The sequence below is a fragment of the Chlorella variabilis genome, assembly GCF_000147415.1.
Source record: "Chlorella variabilis unplaced genomic scaffold CHLNCscaffold_1, whole genome shotgun sequence".
NCBI lineage: Eukaryota > Viridiplantae > Chlorophyta > Trebouxiophyceae > Chlorellales > Chlorellaceae > Chlorella > Chlorella variabilis.
Window position 1 is genome coordinate 2,924,951 of NW_005435087.1, and position 17,259 is coordinate 2,942,209.

The window sequence follows — 17,259 nt, forward strand, 5'->3', positions numbered from 1 at the left end:
ACCCCCTCCTTCCCTCCCTCCCTCCCTCCCCACGGCGTGCCCCTCTTGTGTGTGTCCAGGCCATCGACAGCCTGGTGCGGGTGCAGGCGGAGCTTGTGGACTACTCTGTGAACAGCGTGACGGGTGAGAGGCGATGCTTGGGGAGCCTTTGGGGTCGGAGGTGGGGGGGGGGGCGGGCAGCGCGCCGCTGCGAGCAAGGCCGCAGGCGGGGCCGGTGGTTTGGAAAGCTTTGGGGTCGGGGTTGCGGCGCCGCGCGCGGCTCCGGCGCGGGTGCCGGCCCCCGGCCCGCCGCGCCGCCTCCTCTGCCGGCACTCTACCGGGCCCCCTGTGCTCCCCGCCCACCCACACACACGCACACACACACCGAACCAAGCACCAAACCCCCTCCCTCCCTCCCACCCCTGCCCCTGCCCCCGCTCTTCTCTGCAGAGGGCATCGAGGCTCTGGCCAACACTCGCGTCGTCATCCGCCCCGCGGGCAAGCAGGCGGACGAGGGGTACGTGGCCTCCTACAAGGGCGGCCGCACGCAGCGATCCTTCTCCGGCTCCGGCGCCGACGAGGACATCGTGGTCAGCAGCGCGCGCGCCTACGTCAGGTGTGTGTGTGCCGTGTGTGTGTGTGTGGTGGTGTGTGTGTGGGGGGGTAGGGGTAAGGAAGGATTGTGTGTGTGCGCGGGACAAGTGTGTGTTGGGGGGGAGCCGACGCCTCGGCTAGGTGTAGCGGCCTGGCCCTGGGTTGCGGGTGGTTCCTCTTTAGGGCTGCTAAGCGCTGTCCCTCGCCTGCAGGGGCTCTCCACCCCCCCGTCTCTCTCTCCCCCGGTCCCTCCCCTCTCATACCCTGCTCCCCCTCACCCCCTGCCCCACATGCAGCGCCCTCAACAAGATGATTGGCTTCATCAGCGCCAAGGCCGCGGCCAACGGCGCCACCTCAGCGGCAGAGGCCAGCCAGGACGGCGCGGCGGAGGAGGCGGTGGCGGCCTGAGGCCCCGCCGCCCCGGCCCCGTCCCCCACCCACGCCGCCCACCCTCGCCTCTCCTCTCGCTACCTCCCCTCGCTTGCTCTCCGCACCCACATTGCGGTCACTGCTCTACCCCTCTTGCCCTGCATCCCTCTCTCTCCTGCGCTTCCTGCCACACACATACCTCGTGCCGAAGGCCCGCCGCGTGTACGGCAGCTGGGAATGGGAAGCACCCACCTTGCTGTTCCCAGAGCTTGCTTACGGCAGCGGCCCCGCCGGCTGCTGCTGCTGCGGTGCTGTTACGGCATTACATGCAACGACTATCGTGCTGAGGTGCCAGCAGGGGCTGGAAGGAGCTGATGGGCTGGACGGAGGCGGGGGAGAGTGACAGCGGGGGGGGAGAGAGCGGGGGACGAGAGGGGAGCAAGACGGGCTGGGAGCGAGGGACGGGAGCATGTCAGGTCAGGTCGGAGAGTTAGGGGAACCAAGCAGTCATGAAAGCGGCAAAGAAAGCGAGGGGCAGATGCTGGGGGGCGGGCAGGGAGGCGGCCGGGGGCAGAGCGCGAGGTGGGCTGCCGTTTTGCAAGCCAAGCCGGAGGAGAGCGCGCGGCGCGCCGCCGCCAGCCCTCCCTCCTCCCAGCCGCGGGCCGCCTCACTTCTTCTTCGTCGCGTGCTGCTCGCCGTCCACGCCGTGCTTCTCCTGCATGCGCCGCAGCTCCGCTTCTTGGTCCTTAAGCCCCACCTTGGTCTTGTGCCGCGTGGAGTTGTAATAGAGGATGATGAGGTAGCGGTTCTGCGGGCAGGTGGGGGCAGGCGGGGAGGCGGCGAGAAGGGTACGGGGGAAGGAGGGAGGTGGCTAGGTGGGCAGGCGGGCGGGTGGGGCGGTGGGCTAGGGCGCGTTGCCCTCCTCCTGCCTCCTGCTCCACCCCCTTCGCACCCCAGCGCGCGCGCCCAGCGCCGTGGCGTGGCCCGGCAGCTGATGCGCGGCGCGGCGCGACGAGCGGCGGCGCCACGGCAGCTGCCAGCCGCCGCAGGAGCTGCCAGCCGCGCCCCGCACCTGCACATTGAAGCCCGACAGGTGGTCGACCGCCGTCTTGGCGTCGAAGATGTCTTCATACACAATGTATGCCGTGCCGCGCGTGTCCTTGCTGTTGCCCACCCGGATCTGGCGGATGGCGCCGTACTTGCCAAACAGCGCGTACAGCTGCGGAGGGAGGGACAGGGCAAGGAGGGTTGGGAGGCGGCAGCGGCGATGGGGCGGGGCTGGCGGCGGGAAGCGCTGGGCCGCGGCTGCCCCCGGCATGCGCGCACCTCCTCCGCGGACATCGAGAACGGCAGGTTCCGCACGTAAAGCACCCTGCAGGCGCAAGAGGCCAGGCTGATCGGGCTGGATGTCGCGGCGCACCGCCCGGCGGCCATGCCACAGAGTTTAATTGCCACCGAACTTGCAGGGCAGGGCAGCCCCGCCCTCCCAAGCACGCTTGCCTGTTCACTTCGGGCGGCAGCCGCCTAACTCTGTCGTTTCGCTGCATAGCGGCCGACATGGCTGCTGCTGCTACTGTTGGCTGCTCTAGGGCGCGCCGCGCAAGGCGCTGGGACTCGGATGGCACTCACTCGCTGCTCGGTGCTCACTCCAGCGCAGCGGAATCCCACTCTGAAGGTCGCAGGAGCGGCAAGCGGAAAGTTGTGATGACTGGCGGCCTGACAGCGAGCGCAGGCCCTCAATTGCCGCCCCACTTTCCACCCCGCCGCCGCCGCCGCCGCCGCCGCCGCCGCGCTCTGGCTGCTGTTCCTAGCAATGATAGCGATGCGCCTTCGAGTTCCATTGCATCAAAACCAGGCACATGTGAACAAAGTGGTACGTTACACTAATTGCCGCCCTCAAAGGTCCTCTATGAACCCCATCACAGCCCCCACAAACTCCCCCTCCCGCCCCTCCAGCCCGTGACTGCCGCCCTCCACCAGCAGCGGCGCCGAGGCGTTGGCGCCCACCGCCGCCGCCATGCGACCTCCCAGATCCCTGCAAGAGGGCGGGAGAGCTTTCTCGGTTCTGGCAGGGCCGCGGGCGCCTGGTGGGCACAACGGCGCATGAGGCCACACGCAAGGCAGAGCGGCCTAGCCTTCTACCTATACGCCTCATGGTCTGGCACATACTCATCCGCGCCGCCCAGCACCAGCAGCGTGGGGGCCCGCCCCAGGGGGCCCAGCCTCTCCTGCATGGTGGCCCTTGGGGAAGGGTGCCCGCTGGGATTCCAAATCAATGCCGCCCCAGGTGCAGGATCGGCCTGGCAGCAGGAGTGGGAGACCTCAGGTGCCACCTAGTGGCCAAGGGCCTGCCTGAGCGACCCCACCTTGAGCTCCCCATCCGACAGGTCGGTGGAAAACATGTCGTCGTCCCCACCCACGCCCGTCAGCGAGGCGAAGCGGCGGGCGGTCAGCGGCGCCCCGTCGCTGTCGGGGTCCCGAAACTGCGCGGCGTGAGGCAGCATCATGCTGATTGGTAGCACTGATCAGGGGAGGCGGGGGGGGGCAGGGCACGCCAGGCTACTGGGCAGCACACCACAGAGCATCTCCCCTGAAGAGGCAGGCGGACCAGGGCATGCAGGACGGCAGGCAGCGGGAGCTGCCGCGCGCGGCAGGGCCCGCACCTCCACCTCCTCGCCCCGCCCCTGATCCACCATCCGCCGCGCCAGCTCCAGCCGCGCCACGGTTTCGGGCAGCGTGGCAAGGTACTCACGGTCAGACACCTGCAGGCCGTTCAGATGCCATGGCTGTGAAGTTGGGAGCTTTCGAGGGCGGGAGAGGGCGGAGCGGGACACGTGCACGTGCTGCCCAGTGAGGTCACAAGCGCTGCCCAGTCAGCAGAGCAGCTTCAAGAAGTTCTGCCCCTCCCGGACAACCATAGGTCCCAGCCCAGTGGGGTGGTGGCCATGGATTCCAATGGTGTGTACCGCTCACCGGCGCCTGCAGGATGGTACCCAGCACTGGCGGGGCCTGGGGGTCGCCGTAGTGCCGCTGCATGTACCGCACGGTATCCTGGGTACCGGTGGAGTGGCCCAGCAGCACCATGCCCTGCACCACGCGCCGGGCACCTTTCATGTCTGTCAAGCCGCTCAGCCAAGGGCAAGGCAGCAGCCGGAGCAGGAGCACCAGAACAGCGCTCGCTCGGTGGGCGGCTGCGTCTGCCTGTCTAGCAGAGTGTGCAGAGCACCGCAGCGCAGCGTAGCAGCGCAGCAGCGCAGCCGTGCAGCCAACCACCCGCACCGCCGCAGGTCGCTCGCACCTCAGACCTATACGCCTCCGCCAGCCTCCGCGCCAGTAGCTGCAGGTCGGCTGCATCTTGGTCCAGGGACCCCAGCCCCCAGGCCAGGTGGGAGGAGGTCAGCAGCGGCTGCACCAGGCTCCAGCCTGCAGCACAGGCGCCACCAGAGGCGAGATGCCGGCGGTGGGGTGGCAGTCACGCTCAGGCATCGCGTGCCGGTGCCTGCTGTTTCACACTGTGCAGCAATCCGTGCTATCCGTGCTGCAGCATCAGCTGAAGCGCCCAGGGCATGCATGCCACGCTGCCAGCCACCTCCCGCCCCAGCCTGCCTCCTGCCCAGGAAGATCCCCGCCGCGCCCGCACCTTCCGCCTCCAGCGCCTCAGCCAGCAGCTGGGTGTAGTTTGCAAAGAAGAAGCCGTCGCCCAGCCCGCCCACCAGCACCAGGTGGCGAGGGTGGCTGCCCGACAGCAACGCCACCTGTGCGCTGCCGGGCCCATACTTGAACAGAGTGCCCTGCAGTTTGAAGCATTGGAGCGGGGCATGTCCGTGCAGCAAGGCTTTGGTGCCGGCATGCGCATCTATCTGCATGCCAGCGTCGCGCAAGGTGCGGGTGGCACCAGCCAGGCAGGCGCCGCCGCACCTCCATCTGCGGCAGGTCGGTCCCCGCCGCGAGCGGGCCTGCATGGTTGGGTATCGCACAAGCGGAGCTTCTTCAGCCCCGGAGCTGCTGCCTTCTCACGGCAGCCACGGTTTGTGCCTCCGGAACCGGCGGCTGCCCTGCCCCCAACACCGCTGGGTCCCAGAGACGGACATTAGGCTTTTGCACCCATGCAGATCGATCTCATACCTCACCGGGTGCGAGCAGCAGCAGGGCTGCGACAAGTGCCTTCTGCCAAACCGCAAGGAGCCTTCCTTTCGAAAATTTCAGTGCCATTTCGTATGTTTGCAGTGAAGAAATGCTTGGGGAAGACAAGACACAAGAATCGCGCCGGGATGACGTAGTGGGATGCTGCGCCTGCTGCGCAGGCAGGGCGCCGTCGCCGCGCCGTGCGCGTAATGCAAGCACATATGAAATGAAAGGATGCCATCACGCAACGGAGAAATAAATCTGCCGTGGGCCAGGGCTGCTCTAGTTGACAAAGGGGGCCTCAGGGTCAAACATGAGAGCACCGTGCGGAGCAAACACTGTTGGCCATTGCAAGGGTGGATGCTGCTGGCATAGAGCACAGGAGAGGACACCAGGCTGTTATAATACAGGCCTCAATGAAGGGATTGAAAGGGGCAGGAGAAGATACTGGGGTGCATGTCACCACGCGGCGCGGGCAATCAGACTCCTCTCCCCCCCTTCTCTCTCTCCCCGTTTGTGTATGGTGCCTTCACCTTTCCAGCTGCTGCACCACAGCTGGGCCCGTAGCATTCATTTGCTCCTTATGGGTGTAACAGACAGACAGACAGGGCGGAAGGCGCCAAACCAGCTGCAGCTGCTCGCGCGGCTTGAAGAGTGCTCAAACCCTTTGCCCGCCTTTCTAGGGCGGGTTGGCACCCTTCTTGATAGGGAAGGAGGCATACATAGCCAGGCCGCACTGGCCCTCGGGAGCATCCTTGCCCAGGTTGCGCAGCAGGCGGATGTAGCCCTGCACGGGGGCGAGAAGAGAGCAGAATTTGAGGGGGGAGGTTGTTGTACACACAACATTTCTTGTCTTATCAGACCCCAACCTTGGTTTACTGTTTCCTTCCAACCGGCCCTCTCGTTCAGGCGCGCACCTTCTCGCCCCACTCTGCACCCCACGAGTTCTTGACCAGCCAGTAGGGCAGGTTGTGGGTGCCGTTCGAGGCGGTGCCGTAGCCCACCACCAGCACGGCATGGTCCAGCGCAGTGCCGCACTCGGCATCAAACACGCCGCCGCCATACAGCTGGAAGGCGAGCTGTAGGCGGGATAGGGCAGGCAGGAATGCCAACGGATTACGAATTCTTTGTTTGTGTGGGGGGGTGTCTGGAAATGCCCCCGCTGCTGCAATACATCTTGCCCGCACCACCCGTGCTCCCCTGCCCCAGCCAGCCATGCACCTGGTCTGCCTCGATGGCCACACTGACGGGCTGGTGAGCCACCGCCTTCATCAGCGCGTTCTCGTCGTTAGGCGGCACATCCTGGTAGCCGTCGATGGTCACCACGTGGCGCCTCGTCCTGTTGTCCTGGCAGATGCCATCCTCGGCCCTGTAGGGGTAGTCGTCCTCGGTGTCGATGCCGCCGTTGTTCACGATGAAGTCGAAGGCTGAGTCCATGAAACCTCCGCGGCAGCCCGTGTCGTATTCACGGTCGCAGTCCACCAGCATCTGCTCGCTAAGCGAGACCAGCTTGCCGGTGGCAATGGCATTGGCGCCCTCAACCGCGCCTGTGGTGCTGAAGGCCCAGCATGAGCCGCACAATAGCTGGTCCTTCACCTATAGGCACACAGCAGCACAAGGTGGAGGCCCGCGGGTAAGTAACGGGGGAGGTAGCTACCAACGGGGGAGATATCTATAGATGTTGGCAGGGGTGCGCGGCCCATCTGGCTTATGCAGTGGACTGACCAACGGAGCCGGGCTGCACCCCGGTAAATGCCTATGCCTGCCAGCCCGGCGCAGCCCCTGCCGATCCCTTCCTGCCCACGCACCGGTGTGACAGCCCCCCCGGCCACCCAGTCAACCTCCTCGGGTGGCACGGTGCCCTTGTACAGGAAGGGCGCAGCGCGCAGAGGCCGTTTCTTGTGCAGGTGGGCATTGTAGCCCAACGCCTTGGAGCGGTACTCATCCTGGCTCAGGTCTGCATAAACGCCCATGGACAGCTGCAGCAAGGTACACACTGGACTCTGGTGGCGGCGGGTTGGACTACACAAGAGGCTGGCAATGGTGGTTTGGCAGGAAGCAGTCAACCCAACGGTTGGGTTGCCGGCCACTTGCTTGTGGCAAACAAGAACCAGCCACGCAGGCCAGGGTCTGCTGCCCCAAGGTTGGGTGCCCGACTCTGGGTACAAGCAGAGCGCCAGCGGCGGTGGCGGCGCACCCAGTGGGATGTGTGCCGGGCGTTGTACTCGTGCGCGAAGCGCAGGTTGTCCAGCCAGATATTGAAGCGGCGCTCATACACCTGCACGGAGCGAGAGGTGTCGGAGCCCTCCTTGAGGGCAGGGGCAGACTGCTCTCACAAAAGCTCAGAGCCACACCTCTGCGCTGCTGGCGTAGGCTCGGTTCGAAGGTGGCTTCACGGTGTGAACCCAGAAGTCGAAGGCCTCACGAGGGGACTCCTGCAGGAGGGCAAGGAGCGCATGCGCATGTGTGTGCATACCATCTGGGGCCTGATCCAGCGCTGCCCAGGGCTCTGCTGAATTTCCCACCGAACATGTGCTGCCCAGCGCAAGTGCCGCACATGCAGCGCAGACAGGGCGCTTGTGGGCAGCGCCAGCGCCCCTTTAGCGCTGGAGCGGCGGCGGTGACCAGCGCTGCCCAGCGCCAGCGCCGCCCAGCACTGCCCGCGGGGTGCTGAGCAACCGTGGTCGGTGGGATTTTCTGGCCAGCGCTGGGCAGGCATGCACTGTCATCTGGGCAGATGACATGCATGCCGAGGGCCATCCATGGCCATTTAACGTGTACACGGCAACTGTAGTCAAGCCCACGGCCAGCGGCAACATTCCAGCTCACAATTGCCTGCTGGATGAACAGTCTGTGGTTCTCGAAGCGGAAGCCGGCTGCCACGGCCAGGCACGAGCAGGCTACCAACAGCACGGACAGCCGCATTGCGCTCCAGCACCCCCACATACAGAGCTCTGAGAGGGAAGATAAGAGAATATATCCCGCGAACTAACCAGAAACATGCTGCCAAGGCCCCTGGATGGGCGACAGGTGTCATAGTGCAGGACCGCGAGCGAGCGGACACGTGTCACAGAACAAGTCGCTCGCTTTCCGCTGGTTACGGGGGAGAGGTGTATGTTAGCAAGCTTGCAGCACAGACTTTCTATATAATTGGGTGGGGCTGGAATACTCCCATTAATGGCAGCAAAGCAGGTCAGCTGATCAGTCATGACAGGCACTGGGCTGGCAGTGTGTCAGGCTGGCAAACTGGATGCGAACTGTGATGAAGAGCTGGGAAAAGGCTGTAGCTGAATACAATCTGGAGGTGGTGGGTAAGGAGGGATGGGTCATGGAGGTGTGACCTGGCAGATGGGAGGTGGCAGCTTGCCAGTGGTGGCGGCAGGCGGTCGCAGGCAGGTGGGAGGGGTGGGGGATCCGGAGGGAGGAGGGAGAGGGAGGGAGGGAAATTGGGCTTTTCAGTCCTTCAATCCGTCAGCAGCAGCGCACACACACACCTCGCCTCGCTCCTGGGGCGGCTTTGGGTGCACCAGCTGGTCCAGCACCGCAGGCCGCCCCGGGCGTTTCTCTGCCAGCTTGCTTGTGTGGGCTTACAGTCTGATTTCAGCAAGAACAAGCTTGCAGCAAAGATTCCTCGCACGGGATGAATATGAATTGAAAGGATGCCATCACCCAACGGATGCCATCACGCAATGGAACAATAAGTCTGCTGTCGGCCAGGGCTGCGCTAGTTGACAAAGGGGGCCGCAGGGTCAAACAGGTATGCTTCGGTGGCCTCGTCCAGCCAGCGCACCAGCTGGCCGTCTGGCGGCACGCCATCCAGGCCCAGCCACTCCGCCGCCTCCTCCGCCAGCCCCTCCAGTAGCCTCGCCGCGTGGCGCGCCACGCGCCGCGTGAAGCGCGCCAGCTCCGCTGCCGCAGCCAGCTCGTCGCCCTCTGCCAGCGCTGCCGCGTACCGCGCCTGCATGCGCGGCCGGTCCTCTGCCTCCACGCCGGCGTTGAACCCGCCCACCGCCGCCTCGACCCGCGGCACCAGCGCCGGCAGGTCTTGAAACATGAGGGCAGCCAGGCGGCGCCCCTTCCAGAACAGCGAGCTCGGGTCAGGGCGGGCGCCGTCGACGCCCTCCATCTCCCGCGGCAGTGCCTCTGGAGGGAGGCCGGCGTACAGGGGGATGAAGGGGTTCCATGCCGGGGCGCCCATTGACAGGTAGGTGACGACGGAGAGGTGGGGAGGGAGGCCCGCCGAGGCGGGCAGGACGCGCGTGACTGCGGCGGCAGGCAGGCGCGGCACGGCAGGCGCGGCGCGGCAGGATCAGCCGGGCCTGCTGCGCGTGCGCGGTGTGCGGCCTGCTGCTGCTGCCCGGCCACAGCAGCCGCCACAAACACCCACCCATGCGCGTGCTGCAGCCGGCCCGCCGCTGACTCACCATGCGCCATGCCTGTTGCCAGAATGGCGATGGGGCGCCAGGGCTCATCTGGGTCCGGCGCTGCATAGGGGTCGTGCCGCCCCCCAGTGTAGTGGTCCCTCAGGCCCCCCATCACATCCTGCAGCTCCAGCGGGCGCCCCGGCGGCAGGAAGGCGGGCAGCAGGCCGCCCGTCGGCGGCTGCTGGTAGCCGCCCAGCAGCTGCTGCAGGCGGCGCACGCGCGGGACTGCAGCCAGTACAACCAGGCGGGGGAGTGGGGTGGGGTGGGGGTGAGGGTGGGGCAGCCATGCATTGCTCTGGGTAGGTGGCGTGGAGTGGCCAGGGCAGGCGTCCCGTTGTTTCCCCTGCATTGCCCCTGGCAGCCCGCCCTGCGCCTGCCCCCTGCCCGCCCTGCGCACGGCCCCGGCAACCGGCTGCCAGCAGCCGGCAGCGCACGCACAGTTGAAGTGGACGTCGATGGCGCTGCTCTCTGTGTAGTCTTTGAAGAAGTTGAAGGCCTGGCCGCTGGCGGGGTCATACAGGCCTTCCTCCACAGCATGCTCCACCAGGCCTGGCGAGGCCAGCACGGCTGCCGTGTCGCTCAGGTTCACCTCCTGCACTGCGGCGGGGCTTCAGGTGGATCGGGTGATGGAGGGCGCGGCAAGGACTCCGGCACCGTCTGGTGCTGAGCTGCGGCAGCAAGGTTGGCTGCTGCGCCGCACCGCGGGGACCCGCCCATCGAGACCCCCCTCACGTGCCTGCAGGCGCCCCTGGTTGCCGGAGACGAAGAAGGTGCCCTCGGGCACGCGCTGCGCCAGCCAGTGGTGCCCCGCCGCATTCTCCAGATACCACACCTCCTCGGCATCCGCCAGCAGCACGCCAAACCCTTCCCCCGAGCCGTGCTCCTCGATGAGAGACCCCAGCAGCTGGAGAGGGGGAGCGGGGGCGGCGGCAGGGAAGCAAGGAGGCAGGAAGGGTGAGGCGTCCGGCGGCTGCAGCGCTAGTGTGGCAGCGCGCGCGGCGTGCAGGCGGCGATGGCGATGGCAGGTGCCACGATGCATGCGCCGCATGCGGCCGCCGTCAGCCCCTCGCCGCCCCCATATGCTGCCGCCCCGCCATCTCCGCCAGCCGCATGGCACACCAAGCCACCCACCCACCCACCAAGCCACCGCCATGCGCCCGCCCACCTGCACCGCCTGGCGCGCCGAGGCGGCCTGCGGCAGCAGCAGCGAGGGGATGGCATCCTCCAGTACCCCCCCCGCCGCCTCCAGCGGGTCTGCCGCCACGGCGGCCGCCGAGCTCCAGATCGTCTCGGTGGCCGACACGGCCAGGCCCGCAGAGTTCACCCCCACCTCTTCGAAGGACGCGTTCCTGCTGCCCGCGGGGACGGCGGCCCGCTTGTGCGGGCGGGTGCAGGGGGCCGCCAGGTAGGCCAGCCCAGGGGCGGGCAGCTGCAGGGTAAGGTTGTTGTCGTTGGAGGCGAAGGTGGCGGGGGTATCCCGGGCAGGGTGGTACCGCAGGTTCCCCGTGATGTTGCTCCACCCAAAGTCCACGGTGCGGGCGATGTAGGCGCTGCCGTCCGCGGTGGCGCCGCGCCCGATGAGGATGGAGGTGCAGGCGCGCACGCTTGGCGCGGGAGCCAGCGCTGGGAGGAGGATTGGGAGCAGGGCCAGGGTGAGGAGGGCGTGGGGATCCATGCCTGCGAATGGGGAAGACAGTCAGGGCCAGAAAAGGGTGGCATGTGGGGGCTGCATGATTGTGCAGGGCAGCAAGCAGCGGCGAGCGGCGGCGGGAGCCGGAGGCGCTGGGACGGAGTGTCGGACCTGACTGCGCCATTCTTTTCTGAACGTCGCCTGCTTCAATAAACAGCTATCTGTCGCTGGCGAGCTCCGGTTGCAAGGGGGACGGGGCACATGGATGCGCTGGAGCGAAATGCCGGAGGCGTGTCCAAGTAGTGTAGCGGATCGGTGATGCGCAAGGTTGTCTGCAGCTCGGCAAACGACTTGGGTTGGAGGGGGCGGGGCGCGTGTTTGGATGCGGCGGGTGTGCCAGCTGGGCACCCCGCCCGGGCGATGACATCATGTGTATACACACAATGGTGGCCCACACAATCAACAGAACAAGCAATCTTGGCATCCATCTTACATGATTGTCGTCTCAGTGATTGAAAGTGGCTGATGAGCCGGTGAAACGCAGCGCAGGCAGGCGCGGCCACTGCCAGCGCTGGCAGCAGCGTGTGGCGTCATGCAAAGGGGAATGCCTGGCGGCATCCTTGCCATGCCAGTGCCACAGCAAATGAATCTAGGGACAAACATGTCGCCGGATACAGGGCAGAAAGTTTGGCTTGAGAGGTACCAGATGAGACAGACTTGAGCAGAGCACAGAACGGCAGGTGGCGGGCTTGAGTGCATACAGGGAGCTCAGGCGCCATGAAAAGCGACGGCAGACAGGCCTCGGCGCAACCGAGATGCGGGTAGCCAGAGCGGCTCACGACAAATATAGGCAAAATGCAGTTTAAGGTAAACGAACATGTTGTAGGGTCACGTGCGGGTGCCGGCGGCAGGCATGGACATTGCTGGTGGCGGAACGGAATCCCAGCACCCCATCATGGGATGCGCGCTGGCCGCCCACGGGGCTGCCAGCCGCCTCACTTGAGCTTGCGCCCAACGGCCGGCTTCACGATCACCTGCAGGCGCTGGCCTGCACGCAGCGGCGGCGGCGAGGGCGGGGTGTGGGTGTGCATGATGCGCAGCACACGCAGCAGCGGGCTGGGCGGCGAGGCGAAGCGGGAGGGCGGCAGGCGGGGCGGGCATGCCGGTGCATGACGCCCAGGCCAACCCCGGCGGGGAGGGCTCACCCATCGCGCAGTGCGTGGTGGCGCCGGATTGAATGTAGCAGCCTGCAAGAACAGCGCAGCCGAAAGGAAGCAGTTTGGTTCGGCCATCCAAAGCAGGTGGCGTGCATGGGGGGGCCTGCAGTGCACAAATCGACGGGCCGCCGCCCGCCAGCCGGCGGCCAGCCAGCGGCAGGGCCCCCATGCAGCCACAGAGCGCCTGCCACCCGCAGCCGCGCAGCCCACCATAGGTCCAGCCGGGCGACGGCTTGACGGCCCTGAACGTGAAGCTCCAGCTGCCGCTGCCGCTGGGACCCGCCTTCTTCACGCCCTTGTTGTTTTTGTTGCACACGGTGCCGGGCATGAGCCACCTGAAGGGGAGGGAAGGGAAGGCAGCGAGGTAGGGGCAGCGGCGCATGCCTTCTGGCGGCCAGGTGCTGCGGAGGGCCAGCAGAGCTGCTCGCAGGCAGCCTGAGGCAGGCGCATGGCAGATGCGCCGCTGCGCATGTGCCCGCCTCCCCCTCCCACCCCTCCCTGCTCACAAGTCGTGGGTGGAAAACCATTGGAACTTGACTGTATCCCCCACTTTGATGTTGAGGATGTTAGTGGTGCCCACCCCTGGGATGCTGGGCTTGCCAGCAAACCAGTTGACCGTGTCTGCGGCAAGCAGAAGCGGCGGGCACAATTTGATGTTGGCCGCAGGGCACGACAAAGGGGCAGGGTGTCGGTGTGCAGGACCGTCATTGAAGGGCGTGCAATGACATGTGGGAAGAAAAGAGTGCCGGGGATGGGACGGGATGCAAGGCACCATGGAGGGGAGCTGCGCGGCAACAGCGGCGACGGTGCCGGCGCCCGGGAGGGGGTGCAAGGAGGGCCACACACGCGGGCCACTCCACCCTCCACCAGCCACCCCCCCCCCCCCCCGCGTCTCCCCTCCCGCAGCTCACATGTCTTGGCCGCCGTGGTGCAGGAGGCGAAGGCCAGGAGGAGGGCCAGGCCCAGGGCAGCAGTGGGGGCGCGCATGGTGGCCGCTGCGGCAACTGTGCTGGCTGCACGGCGGGCTACAACTGTGCAACTGCGGAATGTGCTCGGCCAGGAAACAATCGCTTACAGGCGGCAGCCAGACGGGAAGCCGTGCTGCGCTACCCGCCCGTTCTGTCGGGCCCATGAACAGTGCTCATGTGAAGATCGAGGCGCAGCGGCTTCGGGTACTACCAAATAGGGGCCTTTGCGCGGCTGTTCAGCGCAGCCACAGCTCCCGCTCGGGCGGCGCCTCCCCTGCCGCAAGGCAGCCTTTGCATTCAATTCGAGCGTGAATCGATCCCTACCGACCTTTTGAATGCTCAGCAGAGCCGCTGCTGTGCCCTGGTCAAAGCGCTTGCGCGCAGCGGCGCCCCGCCCACGGCAGTGCCCTTGCCGCTGAAGCCCAGCCGAAGCCGTGCCGCCTCGTCACCAGTGGAAGGGTACAGGGCTCTGCTGCTAGGTCGACACAGCAACGGTTCAGCAAAGAGACAGGCGGAGGTTGCAGGTTCTGTATGTAAGGTCGCCGCCGCCACAAAATGGGTGGGGGCTGGGAGCCAGCTGAAAGCCTGCCAGCAGGAGTCGCCATCCCTGTGTGTCTCACGCTTCCGAGGCAGGCCAGAAATGTCTGTTAATTGGGAGGAACGAAATAGGCTGGTGGTACAAAAAGAAGGGTGAGGAGGGGGCCTGACCACAGGAGGCCGCCAGAAAAAAGCGCGGGGCACAACACATCTCAGGGAGCAGCAGCGCCCGCCGTGCCGGGGAGGGCAGGCCGGAGGCGAGGAGCGGCGGCGGGCGGGGCCGGGCGCCACGCCAGCAGGCGGGCACGCCGACTAGCGTACAGGGGGAGGCCGGCCCAGGGGGCAGGCCGGGAGCCATTCAGCGGTCCCCGCAGGTACTACAAGCCGCCCTGCAAAAACTACAAAACCAGGCAGCAAAGGGGCGTGCCAGCCCTCGGCGCCGCGCTACTGAGAAGAGAGTACGGCGCGGGGGTGCGATACAGGTGGGCCGAGCTGAGAGAGGCATCCTCCCATCTCAGGGGGGGGGCCTGGCGCCTGACGGGGGCGACGGCGGCGGCGAGCAGGCGTGTGTGCATGCGCGTGTGCGTGGGGGCGACTACCGGCCAGCGCCGGCCCCGCCGGCTGCCAGGCTCGCCGGCGCCGGCGGCGCCTGCCCTGCCGCCGCGCCCGCAGCCTGCGGGGCGTGCTCGCCAGCTGGCGCCTCGGGCGGCGGGGCCTCCACCGCGGCGCGGCACACAGGGCACACGGCCTTGCTGAGCAGCCAGGGGTCGAGGCAGGCGGCGTGGAAGGCGTGGGTGCAGGCAGGCAGCACCCTGCAGAGCAGACGGGCAGGTGGGCAGACAAGCAACGGGATGAGAAACACAGCGGCAAGCGGGCGAGGCCAGCCGACCCACACCAGATCACAGAGCCTGTTGAGTTGTCTCAGCACAACAGCCCAACACGCACTTTTACCCCGCTCCACCCCAGAATCCATGCCATGCCATGCCCGCTGCACCGCCTGCCCCTCCCCGCTGGCGTGCCTGGCGGTCTCCCCGGGCTGGAAAGCGTCCAGGCACACGCAGCAGGTGGCGCTGTGCAGCCCCCCGATGGCCTCCTCGCTCAGCTGCACCGCGGGCAGCGCAGCCACCTGCGCCTGCGCCAGACCCTTGGCGGGCGGGTGGCCTGCAGGCGACGGCACGGCCGGCGGGGCGGCGGGCAGGCGCATCGGCAGGCAGGCACACGCGAGGCGCAGGGGGCATGCGGCCCGTGCCCCTGCCGCCCGCGCAGCAGCCCGGCCGGCTCTGCGTGCACGCGTGCCGCTGGCGGTACTGCTCGTACCGCCCGTACCGCACCCACCCCCAAACGCCTGGTGCAGCTCCTCATAATCCATCACATCCACCAGAGCGTTCAGTTCGTACACCACAAGCGCAGACACCAGCTGCGTGGAGCGGCCTGCGGCAGGCAGGTGGGGGCGGGCACGGCGACACAGCACTCAGCCGCATGCATCACAAGCGCAGGCGCCCGCCGCGGGCCGCTGCCGCGCGGCGGGCAGGCAGGCGGGGCGCACCGGCGCTGCGGCGGACGCCCCTGCGCTGCTGCACCAGCAGGCAGTGTATGCTTTGCTCGCTGCTGCGCCGCGTGCCGGGCAGGCGCCAACAGCGAAGCAGCAGGCGGGCAGTCAGCCAGCCAGGCAGGCAGCCGACCAGGCATGGCAGGAGGTGCCCTTGGGGCGTGCCCGCTGCAGCACCGGCGGCACTCACTGCGGGGCGCCGGGTCCGCCTCGACCTGCTGCAGCCATTCCAGCACCCGCGCAATGGTGCGCACCCGCTCGGTGCGGCTGGGCGCGGGCTGCGGCGCAGTGGCACGGGAGAGGGGGGTGGGCCGGCTGGGGGCGGCGCCAGCCTGTCGTGCCGAGCAGACGGCAGCAAAGACGGTGCACCTACGGCCTGCCCAGCCAACCGCGGACCGCACTCAATCCCACACCGAAAGAACCACAAACAGCCACGAAAGAAACATAAAACAAAAGCAAGCACCCACCTGCATGACCAGGTGCAGCAGCTGCCGCTCTTCGGCCGACATGGTGCCCGCCGCCGCCGCCTCGTCCGCGGCGCGCTGCGCGGCGCGCAGCAGCTGGCGGCGGCGCTGCTCGCGGGGGCCGCCGGGCGCGCGCTGGGCGCCGGCGCCGGTGCCGCCGCGGGCGCCGCCGCCGCTGCCTGCCAGGCGCAGCAGCTGGGTGATTGCAAAGTTGGCCACTGGGACCGCAGCTACAGCCAGCGCGGTCAGAGCAGCCCGCTGGAGGTGTGGCCGTGACGAGGCGCGGCCCAGGGCCAGCCCCGCGGCGCCGGCGATTGCGGCTGCAGGCAGCAAGGAGGCGGGGGGCGGCGGGGCGAGGGCGGCGGCGTCGGTGGCGGGTGCACCAAGGGGCGGCGCGCCCGGGGCTGCTCCGCAGGCTGCGCAGTGGCGCCCGGATTGATCAAGGGACCTACCTCGCAGCGCCATCCCAGCCAGGGCTTCGCTGCCGCCCCTGCTGCTGTTGGCGGCTCTGGAAACCGCAGGCCTGCTGCTGGGCCGGCGCCGCTGGAAACCGCAGGCCTGGCACACGACCTCAGAGTTGTTGTGCAGCGTGCAGCGCGGACAGGCCCATCCCCGCTGCACTACGACCTGCATCACCGACCCCCGCTCCTGCGCCGCCATTAGCGGTGGCGCAACAACCTCTCGGTGGACGGGCCAAAGCGTGGGATGGTGCTGGGAGCGGCACGGCGTTAGGGTTGTCAAATACAGGCGGTGCCAGCGAGCGCCAGCGGCCGAGCGCTCACGGCAGGCGCTCCCCTTCTCCGTGTCCGGACATGTTCTGCCTTGCGCTAACCTGCACTGTCATGTGCATGATCTTGGTCTTACACTGCTTATGTCACATAATCAGTACTCTACAAACAAGGTGGAGGGCGGCCACGAGCGTAACACCCGAATGGCACAGAGAGCACGAGCAGTAAATCAGAAAGGGGGATGTTGACCTTGGCGAAAAATTGGGTGAGCAGGGGTAAAAAGGGGGGATGAGGTGTCTTGTCACACCGCAGCAAGCGCTGCCGCGCCCCTGGCAAAACGGGGCGGCTGGGGCTCAGCAGAACGGGGCCTGCGAGGCGGGAAGCCCGGAGGGAAAATAGAGGCTGGCGCATGAAAGGTAATTGAGGTGGCAGGGCAGTATCTGTAACAGGAGGATCAGGAGAGCGGCGGCTCCGCAGTACAGCAGAGGGGTGCGGGTTTCATGTGTGGACGCCCACGCAGGAAAGTAGGTCAGGCAGTCGAAGCCAGCGCCAGGCTGTGCGGCCATGGCCGAGTGCATGCGTTGATGAGATGGGCAGGGAGGATGAAATGCTGGGATGCAGGGGGCCACGAGCGCAAAGGGGGCGGCGCCAACGAAACGGGGAAAGAAGGGAGGT

General features: G+C 67.3%; 7 protein-coding genes across 7 annotated transcripts in view; 1 reads left to right on the forward strand and 6 right to left on the reverse strand.

Moving 5' to 3' along the window:
* CHLNCDRAFT_133663 (hypothetical protein) overlaps positions 1 to 981 on the forward strand; it is a gene marked incomplete at both ends in the record, with an annotated part of 6,049 nt that extends 5,068 nt beyond the window's left edge. The window contains 3 exons of the mRNA XM_005851901.1: positions 60 to 123; positions 430 to 595; positions 870 to 981. Of these exons, the coding sequence (XP_005851963.1) occupies positions 60 to 123; positions 430 to 595; positions 870 to 981 (342 nt within the window). The remainder of the gene's footprint in view (positions 1 to 59; positions 124 to 429; positions 596 to 869) is intronic.
* Positions 982 to 1,250: 269 nt separating this feature from the next.
* CHLNCDRAFT_33701 (hypothetical protein) lies at positions 1,251 to 2,644 on the reverse strand. The gene is made up of 4 exons (XM_005852208.1): positions 2,443 to 2,644; positions 2,269 to 2,314; positions 2,015 to 2,161; positions 1,251 to 1,750 (listed from the first exon to the last, which is right to left on the reverse strand). The coding sequence occupies exons 1-4, from the start codon at positions 2,499 to 2,501 to the stop codon at positions 1,610 to 1,612; spliced, it is 393 nt and encodes a 130-aa protein (XP_005852270.1). The 5' UTR covers positions 2,502 to 2,644; the 3' UTR covers positions 1,251 to 1,609.
* Positions 2,645 to 2,838: 194 nt separating this feature from the next.
* On the reverse strand, positions 2,839 to 4,866 carry CHLNCDRAFT_133665 (hypothetical protein; the record flags this gene model as incomplete). The annotated part of the gene is made up of 8 exons (XM_005852209.1): positions 2,839 to 2,977; positions 3,085 to 3,170; positions 3,309 to 3,425; positions 3,606 to 3,704; positions 3,916 to 4,029; positions 4,241 to 4,365; positions 4,583 to 4,733; positions 4,861 to 4,866. The coding sequence occupies 8 exons, from the start codon at positions 4,864 to 4,866 to the stop codon at positions 2,839 to 2,841; spliced, it is 837 nt and encodes a 278-aa protein (XP_005852271.1).
* A 513-nt stretch (positions 4,867 to 5,379) lies between these two features.
* On the reverse strand, positions 5,380 to 8,045 carry CHLNCDRAFT_59551 (hypothetical protein). The gene is given in 12 exon segments (XM_005852210.1): positions 5,380 to 5,405; positions 5,421 to 5,515; positions 5,517 to 5,539; positions 5,674 to 5,699; positions 5,717 to 5,745; positions 5,747 to 5,854; positions 5,985 to 6,146; positions 6,289 to 6,663; positions 6,876 to 7,046; positions 7,265 to 7,345; positions 7,422 to 7,502; positions 7,897 to 8,045. 7 exon segments carry the CDS (start codon positions 8,011 to 8,013, stop codon positions 5,747 to 5,749), a joined length of 1,095 nt encoding a protein of 364 aa, XP_005852272.1. The 5' UTR covers positions 8,014 to 8,045; the 3' UTR covers positions 5,380 to 5,405; positions 5,421 to 5,515; positions 5,517 to 5,539; positions 5,674 to 5,699; positions 5,717 to 5,745.
* A 1,172-nt stretch (positions 8,046 to 9,217) lies between these two features.
* Positions 9,218 to 11,094, reverse strand: CHLNCDRAFT_9042 (hypothetical protein; the record flags this gene model as incomplete). The annotated part of the gene is made up of 5 exons (XM_005852211.1): positions 9,218 to 9,330; positions 9,492 to 9,716; positions 9,930 to 10,088; positions 10,224 to 10,395; positions 10,657 to 11,094. Coding segments are annotated over 5 exons (1,107 nt in total), but the record flags the coding sequence as incomplete, so codon positions are not given.
* A 501-nt stretch (positions 11,095 to 11,595) lies between these two features.
* Positions 11,596 to 13,387, reverse strand: CHLNCDRAFT_56626 (expressed protein). Its single transcript, XM_005852212.1, has 5 exons — positions 13,250 to 13,387; positions 12,845 to 12,959; positions 12,549 to 12,673; positions 12,327 to 12,368; positions 11,596 to 12,169 (listed from the first exon to the last, which is right to left on the reverse strand). The coding sequence occupies exons 1-5, from the start codon at positions 13,323 to 13,325 to the stop codon at positions 12,117 to 12,119; spliced, it is 411 nt and encodes a 136-aa protein (XP_005852274.1). The 5' UTR covers positions 13,326 to 13,387; the 3' UTR covers positions 11,596 to 12,116.
* Positions 13,388 to 14,438: 1,051 nt separating this feature from the next.
* On the reverse strand, positions 14,439 to 16,321 carry CHLNCDRAFT_133669 (hypothetical protein; the record flags this gene model as incomplete). Its single annotated transcript, XM_005852213.1, has 6 exons — positions 14,439 to 14,655; positions 14,899 to 15,004; positions 15,179 to 15,274; positions 15,583 to 15,670; positions 15,860 to 16,176; positions 16,309 to 16,321. 6 exons carry the CDS (start codon positions 16,319 to 16,321, stop codon positions 14,439 to 14,441), a joined length of 837 nt encoding a protein of 278 aa, XP_005852275.1.
* Positions 16,322 to 17,259: the final 938 nt, after the last annotated feature.

Excerpts from the sequence above, each read along its gene's own strand:
- CHLNCDRAFT_56626 (XM_005852212.1), bottom strand. The coding sequence starts at position 13,325 with ATGCGCGCCCCCACTGCTGCCCTGGGCCTGGCCCTCCTCCTGGCCTTC. Across the intron at positions 12,674-12,844 it reads TGGTTTTCCACCCACGACTT|GTGGCTCATGCCCGGCACCG; the intron begins GTGAGCAGGGAG and ends CCTCCCCTTCAG. Across the intron at positions 12,369-12,548 it reads GTCGCCCGGCTGGACCTATG|GCTGCTACATTCAATCCGGC; the intron begins GTGGGCTGCGCG and ends CTGTTCTTGCAG.
- CHLNCDRAFT_33701 (XM_005852208.1), bottom strand. The coding sequence starts at position 2,501 with ATGTCGGCCGCTATGCAGCGAAACGACAGAGTTAGGCGGCTGCCGCCC. Across the intron at positions 2,315-2,442 it reads CTGCCGCCCGAAGTGAACAG|GGTGCTTTACGTGCGGAACC; the intron begins GCAAGCGTGCTT and ends TTGCGCCTGCAG. Across the intron at positions 2,162-2,268 it reads TCTCGATGTCCGCGGAGGAG|CTGTACGCGCTGTTTGGCAA; the intron begins GTGCGCGCATGC and ends CTCCCTCCGCAG.
- CHLNCDRAFT_59551 (XM_005852210.1), bottom strand. The coding sequence starts at position 8,013 with ATGTGGGGGTGCTGGAGCGCAATGCGGCTGTCCGTGCTGTTGGTAGCC. Across the intron at positions 7,503-7,896 it reads TGTTCATCCAGCAGGCAATT|GAGTCCCCTCGTGAGGCCTT; the intron begins GTGAGCTGGAAT and ends GCCCTCCTGCAG. Across the intron at positions 6,664-6,875 it reads CCGGGGGGGCTGTCACACCG|GTGAAGGACCAGCTATTGTG; the intron begins GTGCGTGGGCAG and ends GTGTGCCTATAG.